This window comes from Misgurnus anguillicaudatus, chromosome 18 (assembly GCF_027580225.2).
Source record: "Misgurnus anguillicaudatus chromosome 18, ASM2758022v2, whole genome shotgun sequence".
Classification (NCBI taxonomy): domain Eukaryota; kingdom Metazoa; phylum Chordata; class Actinopteri; order Cypriniformes; family Cobitidae; genus Misgurnus; species Misgurnus anguillicaudatus.
In genome coordinates, this window is record NC_073354.2 from 24,352,521 (window position 1) to 24,362,710 (window position 10,190).

The window sequence follows — 10,190 nt, forward strand, 5'->3', positions numbered from 1 at the left end:
GAAGACATTAATTAGTATCAGTTGACATACAACAACGTAGGAACAGTCCTGTTCAACACACTTGTAAACACTGGGGCGGAGTTTCGCGTTCGTCTTCTGTGACGTCATGACGTATTGCGTGGGGTCATGCTGGCGTATCACGACTGGATCTGGACGAGAAGTTGTGGTTTAAAAGTGTATATTTGTTATTTTTCTTGTCAAAAATTACAATCGTTTTGCTGGATGAGACCCTTGTGCCTCGTTTGGGATTGTTTGTAGTCCTTTGAAACTCCGTTGAGGAAGGCTGTTACGTGTTGAGTTGGGTGTTGATTGTTGGTGTCTATTAAAGTCCACCAAAATGAGAAAAATCCTGGAATGCTTTTCCTCAAAAAACATAACCTCTTCCCGACCGAGCAAAGAAAGACATCAACATCCTGGATGGCATGGTGGTGAGTAAATTATCTGGATTTTTCTTTTAAGAAAATTGAATATTCCTTTAAGGGCCCTGGGAAGTTTTTGAAAATATACATACATAGATACAGGTCATTGAAAATGCTTGAATCTATTTTATGCAAGAAGTTTTCTGAAAAAAAAAATCCATATTATTCCCTGTGTAGTGTAGGATAATATCATAAAAATTCTAGACTTTTTAAGCACACGTTCGCTTTAAATGCTTATATCTTCTGTATGCGAGTGTTGATTCATACCAAAATGCTTGTTCCCTGAGAAGTGAACAATTAAAAATTGCCACGTTTTATTTTGTGCCACCTTACTTACTTGAGTAACTACTCATGTAACAGTCTTTAAATAGGGAAAACGTGGAAGTGTTTGGTGGCTTTTAAATTCATCCCTGTTTGGATCCTAAGGAATGAATGGGGCTAGGCTAAATGCTAACACATTCACGATGCGCTGTACAAAGATTAAGTGCACGCATTGAATAAAGATAGGTATGTATTCATTCATCTAAGTTGAGGTAAGAACAAAGTAAAATATTGAAAACGGTGGCGTTTTCCTTTAACCAATGAACATAAATCATGCACAGGTATTGTTCATCCACACAACACATGGGAGCTTATGAATTGACAAACTGATACAGAAGGGATATTTAAAAATAGTTTGCACTATTCACACTTTATCCCAAGTCTGTTTTCTTGCTTAATTCTTTAGAGAACTCTGCTGTTTATTTTGAAGAGGATTTTCTGTTTTTTTAAGTTTCAGTTGTAGCTAGTTGTTTTAAGTCTATCACTGTTCCTACAGTATATGCATATGGGTGATTCTCACGAAATCCAGACTTAGAAGGTACATATAAGATTAAGGTCTGAATTACTATAACCATTATTTTTAGAGGAATTAAAAAATATTTCCTATAGAATAATTAAATTTTTTAGATTATCATTATCAAAAATTATCATTACCGCAACATATTACATTAAATATATGCATTTACAAACTCATGTTTCGGTAATGAGAACTAAAAGTTGTCTTGATACTATGACAAACAAATTTCAACTTTTATCTTGAGAGAAAAAATAAGAACTGCTTACCTGGTAGCCATCTTGAGTGTCACAGTCAATTATGTCCCTTCCAACAATTTTTTTTTGAAAATGTTAGTTCCTTGAGGGCTTAATGATTGAAAATTGTTGCAGAGGATGAGAAAATTGGTCTTGGACGCATTTATATTCCTTATTATTGTGTCTACGTTTACCATTGATCACCAAATACCACATGTTTTTTTACTGTAAATATGTATAGTATAGCATGCATTGAGGCTTTTTATTTTTTAAGTCAAAGAACCCAAATCCAGTCATGGACACATTCCGGTAATGAAAAAGTGCCCCTTAAATGTGGAAAAAGAACAAAAAAATTTTTTTGTATGATGTCATTTGAAATCAAGTGCAAATTTGTACATGAAGAGGTGTTTGTAACTGTATGCTTCTTATTTTGATACTCTTACTTTGCATTTACTTTTTTTTTTATCAAAATGTTTCATGACACCTCATAAGTCCAATTTCATGAGAATCACACTTTTTTTTTCTGAAAACACACAATTGGTGTGCTTATGACTTAAATTAATGTATTAAAATAAATATATGTTAAGATTTGTATGTGTTCAACTTACTTAAAATATGCTATTCAGCAGTGTTATGTGCCTGTTTCTTTGAGTATTCAGTATGTAATCTTATAGCAAGGCAATATTTTTTTACATAAAAATTAAGTTAATTTGTTTACCAGACTCTGCTTTTACATTTTCCATAATCAGCAGACACAATAATTATTACTATCAAATAAAAACATTTGGCCTCCGTTCAACACCTCTACACCTGATAGCTTTGTTAACACTGCCTTTAAGTTCTACTTCTTATAATGTTTCATATGTAATTAACAAACTGTGATTTACATGCTGGTTTAAGAAACAGGCTGCCGACATAATGGTTAAAAAGAGACGACTACAGTACAGTGATCTTAAGTGCGTGATCTACAGCAACACTGAGAAACAGGTGTGTTTGTATTGTTTGTAATTGCTGAACCAGATGCCTAAATTCTATTTTACATCTAACACTTACTTATTTTAAATTGATTGTTATTTTGTGTCTTGCTTGGCAGATTGCACTGAAATTACTTTTGACGTGATGCACATACTGTGGAGAGTCAACATGCGCAGCAATTCTGGATAAGGTAAAGAAGAGAAAAGGGTAACGCCGCTTGGCTCATGTAACCTTGGAGTTCGCTCCACGTCAGTGCAGCCCATTAAAAAAGGAACTAGGCTAAATTGGATTGGAAGTTGTCATTGCAATCATGTTTCTTTCTATTGTGTCCTATTTAATAAAAAATGCAATTTGGGCAAAGCCCTTGATTTGTGAAAGAGTGCTTGAAACCCTGAGCCGTACAGGCACAGCAACTTCACTCAAGGTCCAGGGTATTGTATCGGCAATGGTTCAATATGCACTTATATGCAGACATAACCCTCTTTCTATCCCCGTTTAGAACCCCGTTTAGGGTGAAATGGACCCTTTTATGTAGAAGAGAAATGCTTTGTAGTAACCCTAAAAACCTACACTGCATAAAAATGGTCCCTAGCTGTCACCGGGCCGCTGCCCTTTAAAAAGAGCACCTAAAGAGTTCACATTAGTACCTCAGAGGTACATATGGTACCAACGAGTGCCTGTTTGTACTGTAAATATACATATTGGTATCAATACATATAAATTGTACATATTAAGACCTTTTTAAGGGTACTGCCTAGTAACAGCAAGAAACCATTTTTTTCTGACAGACAATGTACACCATCTGAGCCATTTACAGTGACAAACCATGTGATAATATTTAATATTTATTCTAATATTTTACAACATCTTTCACAAAAATTATCACTGTACAACAAGAAATGTATTTACAAACTACCAAAAAAAACAAGTGCTGACCGTGTCACTTTTTCAGGGTTAGTAACAACTCAAAGTTTAAATGGTGACTTTTAACATGGGCCTTACATTGAGCAGAAATGCGTTCAAACATCAATTCAATTACATTTGCAGAGTACAAAAGTCACAATGCTGAACATAATATCCAGATGATTTTTTAAATGCCCTGCCTGTGAAGTGTAATGATATGTTAAGGACACAAGGATGCTGCAGCCTCAATCACGTGATGCATGTCCTGTTACCTTCCAGCAGACTTTTATTAGCAGATTCAGGTGTTTTTAAATTCAGATTCAAGTTGTAACTTCTGCTGGAAGGTAAATATCTAAGCAAAGGGCTCATGTAACAGTTCTGACTTGAAGGCCTTTGGTTTTCAGCACTAGTCAAAGGGACAGCGACTTCTCTGCAATCCAGTCATGGTTTCTTTTTGGTTTTCTTTTGGACAGAACATTATACAAATAATTAAACGTCCCATCTTATGACTGATTGTACATAGCCTCACAGACAGTCCATTGAAATATATGACTACAAACTCTATACTTCTGTATTGATTCTTCAACAAAAACAGATTAAGCTTATGTTATGTTATTTCCGTAAACGAACTTAAATAGATTAAAAGTAAATCCATTAGAAAATTGCTGTTTAGAAATCTGTTAAACCTTCTTTATTTCTAAGCAGTGAATTCAACTGGTAGAGATTCAGTCTATTTAATTTCCCTGCGTAATAACATCTTGACATTGGTAGAGCTTTGTTCTCCAAACAAGTGCATGAATGATCACATTAGGGCGTCCCGGCGTCCATGCGAATGTCGAGGTAAAAAATACGTTGTATTTCGATCTTTTGTCGAGCTCATATATCACTGGATTTGTACATGTCGGAGAGCAGTCGTGTGATGGGAACGTTTCCGATGGTCTTTTTGAAGAACACTTCTTCAATGGTTGATGGGCCAACTGAGCGCAGGGCAGGCAACAGCAATAGCAGTTTCCCAAAGCGACACGGCTGAGTCGGGTACCTGTAACGCAGACATCAAATTTCAATAACATTTTGGGTATTTCTGTAGCTCACTTGAACAGTACAGTACACATTAAATGAAACAAGAGTAGTGTTTTGGGAAAAGCGTCAGCCAAATGCGTAAATTTAATGCGTAATGCGGTGATTTACCTGGTGTGGATGTAGCTGTTCAAAGTGAGCTGGGCTTCATCTTGAAGAGCTGCAATTGCACTGGCGTTGCGAAAGCTTCTCAGTTCAGATCCACTGTGTGTTGGAACTGCATTAAGAAAAGGAAAAACAGGTTAGTTTAGTAAATCTAAATGGTCATGGCTGCCACAGTGCAATAGAGAAAATGCAATTTAGTTCAAATAACCATAAAAACTTTTGAGTACTGGACAATATATGCCGTCTATTTGATCATATCTAGCCTACTGTTTGTGTGATGTTTTAATAAATTGTACCTGCTTTGAAGGTGACGATGCACTTTAGACACGCAAACTCCGTCGCGTCCAGTCGGAGCTGTCTGAAACGCGTCACCACCTCCTGTAATGCCTGGATCTCTGAGATGATCTTGTTTAGTCTCTGCGAGTCTGTGTTGTCTGTGTTCATGCCTAACACGTGATCAAACATTGAATTGTAAGCAAAAAACTACGATTGTATGTCCTAAGTTTTTGATCGATAATTTGTGTACATTGAAAGTAATAAAAGTGCGTAATTGTTTGCCAAGTGCGTAAATGTAATGTAAGTAATAGCCAAGGACAGTTACTTCATTCTTACTATGTTGTATGGGCAATACCTGAAACCGCTAGGAGTGTGCTGGAGTCCACAGGGATGGCCCACTGCGCAATACCCAACACAAACAACTCCCTCCAGGCGTCTTCTAAAAGGATCAACTGCAAAAAAAGTTATTATTTCTTTATGATTTATTGTGGTTTAAATGTTAGCATAAATATTTTTACAATTTTAATACACTGTTACTTTATTGGACACTGTGTTTACCTGGTCAGGTAACGGGAGAGTGGAGAAAGCCGGAACACTTTTGGCCCATTTAATGCTCATGAAAAGCAGACGCGCGGCTGATTCGCACACAGACTCCGTCGCCACTTCATACAGGTACATAGGAGTGCCACTGACTTCATGAGGATACTGAAAGGCAATGCATTTTGGATAAAGAAGCAGAATTTAACTTCTGCAAGTAGTGGATTTTGTTAAAAGTAAGAATAAATTCTTAATAAATTTGATAAACTCTAGATTCACTAAACGCACTATAGTTACCTTTGGTGTGGGTTGGGCGAGTCCCACAATGGCCTGTCGTTCCGGTGTACTTGTGACTGTATTTAACTCCAGATTGTGAGGCTCCAATTGGGTAACTGTAGTAAAAAACGGCGGACCCGGGATGGACGCAGATGGGAAATGGGTGGAGGAGCCGTTCACCTCCTTATGCCCTCGGAAATAAAGTGCCACCTGCTTACGAATTGTCGACGTCCTCGGCCCTCTCTCGTGCTGCACAGCTGCATTGATGTTTAACATACGTGAGTATTTTTATCGTAATAAAAGAATTGACATTAAAAAAAATATTTAAATGGGGGTTACAGACATCATATAGTGTGGGCATAACCAGTCGTGGGAGCCCAGAGAATAAATGGGGGATGGAGCTCCAGTTCAAGTTATAGAGGATTTCCTTCATTAATCCACATAATAGCCTCAAAACATTATGCAAATTACACGCATAAATATAGTGGGATTTTTAAAATATAAAGTATGCCCTAACTAGAGTCCCCCCTCATTTCCATTATGGGCATAACAATAGCTTTTAATAATATTTATGCATAGGCCTTCTTAATATATAAAAATTGATTTATAAGCACTTACCATCTTTATTCATATTCACTTCTAAACACTTTTTCAAGCGACAAGCGCGACACTGATTTCTGTGCGTTTTGTCTACTGGACAGCCACCCTGAAGTAAAAAGAAATGAAAGAAAAAATAAGAAAAACACTGTAAATTTCGTTTTGCAATAATGGCATAAACATAGCCTTTTCTACTATTCTCCAATGCTCTCCACTCCACAGGTATGTGGGAATGGCAGAGTAATGACGGCTATTGACTCGCTCCCCCGTCGCACGGCCAATAGTCTCATTCCCGCCTACCGCTCTCCAAATCCACCCAGTCCCGCCGGTGCGTTAGATTGGATTACACCTGTTACACTAGACGGGGCAAAGGGCCCTCAAAGGCGCGGGAGGGGGCTCACTTCTGGGATAATCTTTCAATTATGAAAATCACTGGCGCTGTAATCTAGTCCTTAGACGCGCTTACTTGGATCAAATTAAGCTGATGCTGTTATGGCTCAAACACGTCGCTGTAATTGATGACTGGAGCTCACCTGTGTGCCAGATTTGCAGACATACGTTCTGTTTCTTCTTATGCTCCTCTTGAAAAATCCCGAGCAACCATCGCACGCGTAAACACCGTAGTGCTTTCCGGAGCTGCGGTCACCGCACACTTTACAAGGGATGTCCAAAATCCGACCTGGGAAGAACAAAAAGTATTCGTTCGTGTCATAAAACTTGACTCAATTTCTTTTTTTTTGAATGAGAAATATACACATAGGGCCAAACAGAGACCCAAATGCATAATAAGTGCAAATGCTTTATAATATGATAAATTCAAAAAGTTTTTTGTTAGACATTTAATATCCACAGATCCTTTCTGATGGACAAAACGTTCCTTGCAGCCTAAAATGGTTCTTGAGGCTATTAAAAAAATATTTTAAGAACCTGTAACCTTATCTTTTTTGTAGATTTAGTGGAGTAATATCTTGTACTAAAATGTAATCTAATCATTTTAACTTTCACATTTATGGATTTGGCAGATGCATTTAACCAAATAGACGCACAGGGCATTTTGCGTATATATATATTTTAATCAGGCTGTTTGTTCCCTGCCACGAACCCATGACTTTTGCCTTCTAACGCAATGATTAAGCTACATGATAACTTTATTTTAATTTAGAATACATAGTTTGTTCAATCTACCAATAACAAAGCAAACAATGGTGCTTAATTTGTGTTAAAATTCATATTTCAATAAATCAGTGCAAAGGAATTTGTTAAGCGCGCATTGGTGGGAAGCGTCATATCGCAAGTCCCATAAAACAATGTTCAGTAGACCCGCACAATGGCGACATTAGGGAGAGTGTTAACTTAATGATTTCCCCATTGAGCCTCGTCTGACTGGCCTGGTCTCTACAAGCTGCCAACCCCGCTTCATAATGAACCTCGACAACTGCTTTCTTCGAGCCGTCTATAGGCTCGCGGATTAGGGAGTGACACGGGAGAATAATGCGCACCAGCGCGTTTCAGCGACTCCAGTGAAGTGTATGCAAATGAACGTGGAGTAAATGAAAATTGTGATTTTTTCTTGTGTGCGCAGAACACTTTTTTTCTGTATTTGAGTCTGTCAATAGAGCTATATTTGCATGTATATAGGAGAGTCGTTTAGAGGAACGGCTATGTAATTACACTGACATATGTCCACCTGCTCATTGATTTTCCAGTGACCCGTCAAAATGGGTAGCATGGGAATTCGGATATGGACCGGTGACGAAAGAGAAGGAAAACGACTTAGTGCCCTCAGACTTTTTTAAAAAGGAGAGGCAGAGAAAAAAATCACTCAGTTGCATGCCAGATGTTTTAATAGATGATCGTCAATGTCCTTATTTTCTAAAAAAAACACTCCTTAAAAATTAAGATGCTACGTGATGCCATGAAGGACCTATCCGAATTTTTGTGTGGTTCCATGCAGAACCTTTAACATCCAAATAACTTTTCCATTTCACCAAAGGTTCTTTGTACTAAAAACAGTTATTTAAACTATTAAAATTAAAAAAGAAATGATCCCTTTAGGAACCTTTGACTATGGGTAACGAAAAGATCTTCTATTATGACATCGCTGTAAAGAAACTTTTGTAGCACCTTTATTTTTAAAAAGTGTTGCTATGCTTTTGGTGGCGCGTATGTATATCATTAATTTAACATGAAATGTTTAATTAGCTACTGCCTGTGTTTGCATCTTGCACTTCAACTTGTTGCATTTTGCCACGGGGTCGTTTTTCAAACTTGAATGCTGCTTTACAAAAAATTTAATTTGCTTTCTATTTTAAAATGAATTTACAAAAACTTTCAGTCTATTTCCACTGTTACCAAAGTCATAAATCCTGAGGTTTTAATGTCTTAATTTGTAATGGTACTTAAACGCATCAAGACAGCTCCTGTTTCGAAGAAGTCATGGCCTACTCCTCACCTCCAACAACGTCAAATACCATCATAGCATAATTTAACAATGCTGTGAAAATAAAATTAATTTAAATTAATATCTTGGTTAACAAACACATAGGTGAACTAAAGGCGGATTTGTTTTGACGGATGGACCACGTCTTTAACTTTTACTATGGATGTCGCAGGTTGCATTTTGCTTAGTAGTTGTTTAAAGACATATAGCATATTTCATTACTGTAAACAGCATCAACTTGCTGCATTGGGTGGCGTAACTCTGAACCTAATGGACTTTCGACCACCCAAAGAGTGCAAGTGCTCGCAGTTTCATCTCTGTAAAATAATATTTCTGTTTATTTGACTTTATTTGTAAACATTAAATAGGATAACATAAAAACAGTGAAACACACGTAAAGCGTAATCACAAAAGTTGGTGAGCTTAACGCAAAAAATAACAAACGAAAAGTTAAGGCCTCAATATTATTTCATGTTTTCGGTTGCACTGGGGAATTACTAATTTGGACTAAAATAATAGGCAACATTAAATCTTGTTTAGTCTAAAATATTTTTTCAATTCTGTTATTTAAAAATAATTAGCAAGTGTGATTTAGAAACAACTGTACCATTTAAATTAGTTGTTGATTTTTCTATTTTTTTCTGAGTTTCCATTATACTAATCAAAAAGTCAAAGAAAAGCGCAAATTTAAAGTAGGACGAACGCATTATACTGGCTTCTAATCATATGAAATAAGCATAATTTTCTAAGAAATAATCTGTTACTCAATGTTTTAGAATAAGCAAAAACTTTTTACATTCTTTTTAACATCACTACCATTCTTGTTGCTTCGAGATTAATTTCTAAGTCATTACCAAAATAGATGCTTAGAGCACCCAAATAGAGAAAACTTGTTGCTGAAACATTATGCACAGTTTACGCACACTTTACGCATTGCAAATTATGACATTTTAAAGATAACGCGCTGTTCAAACTATCTGTAGAATTTTAAGGCATTTGTGTCAATGTGTTTCCAGCAGTTTAAGAGGATAACTAAGAATATTTTAACTTTTTTATTATAAGGAAGCAACAATTGCAAACATTTTAAAAAGGGTTTAACAACTCTGGAAATCCTAACACCATAACCATTACGCAATAATTGTACTTATTTCGAAATCAACACAAAATTGCCTTTATGAGTAAAAACAGATTACTCACTGGATTTGACATTTAAAATATCCAAACAACCACTTGTTGAACCAGCAGGCTTGCTCATATTGAAGAAGTCTTCTCCAAGAAAGCTGTGTCGAAAACGGAAACTTTTCAGGCCCAGGGGAGTCTAACACTTTTAACTTTGATCGAATTTAAACATTAATTTGAGATTCCGATTTACAATGTCCAGTTTCTGCACTTGCTTCTGTATTTGTCTCTTTGCTTATGTCCAAATCGCTTCTCTTGTTTTTCAGCAAATAGAATCCGGATTTGGTTTGACTTGATTGATGAGATGGATGCTGCCAGTGCCCCACAGACAAGAT

The 10,190-nt window shown here is 36.6% G+C and overlaps 1 protein-coding gene and 1 long non-coding RNA gene across 2 annotated transcripts; one reads left to right on the top strand and one right to left on the bottom strand.

Annotated features, from left to right (window-relative positions):
* The first annotated feature begins 1,458 nt into the window (after nt 1-1,458).
* LOC129429615 (uncharacterized) lies at nt 1,459-5,509 on the top strand. Its single transcript, XR_008639242.2, has 3 exons — nt 1,459-2,477; nt 2,584-2,655; nt 5,393-5,509. It is a non-coding gene; the product is annotated as an uncharacterized lncRNA (long non-coding RNA).
* nr2e1 (nuclear receptor subfamily 2, group E, member 1) lies at nt 3,305-10,086 on the bottom strand. The gene is made up of 9 exons (XM_055186425.2): nt 9,874-10,086; nt 6,770-6,915; nt 6,258-6,345; nt 5,661-5,896; nt 5,385-5,531; nt 5,182-5,278; nt 4,847-4,996; nt 4,557-4,662; nt 3,305-4,407 (listed from the first exon to the last, which is right to left on the bottom strand). Exons 1-9 carry the CDS (start codon nt 9,929-9,931, stop codon nt 4,245-4,247), a joined length of 1,191 nt encoding a protein of 396 aa, XP_055042400.1. The 5' UTR covers nt 9,932-10,086; the 3' UTR covers nt 3,305-4,244.
* Nucleotides 10,087-10,190: the final 104 nt, after the last annotated feature.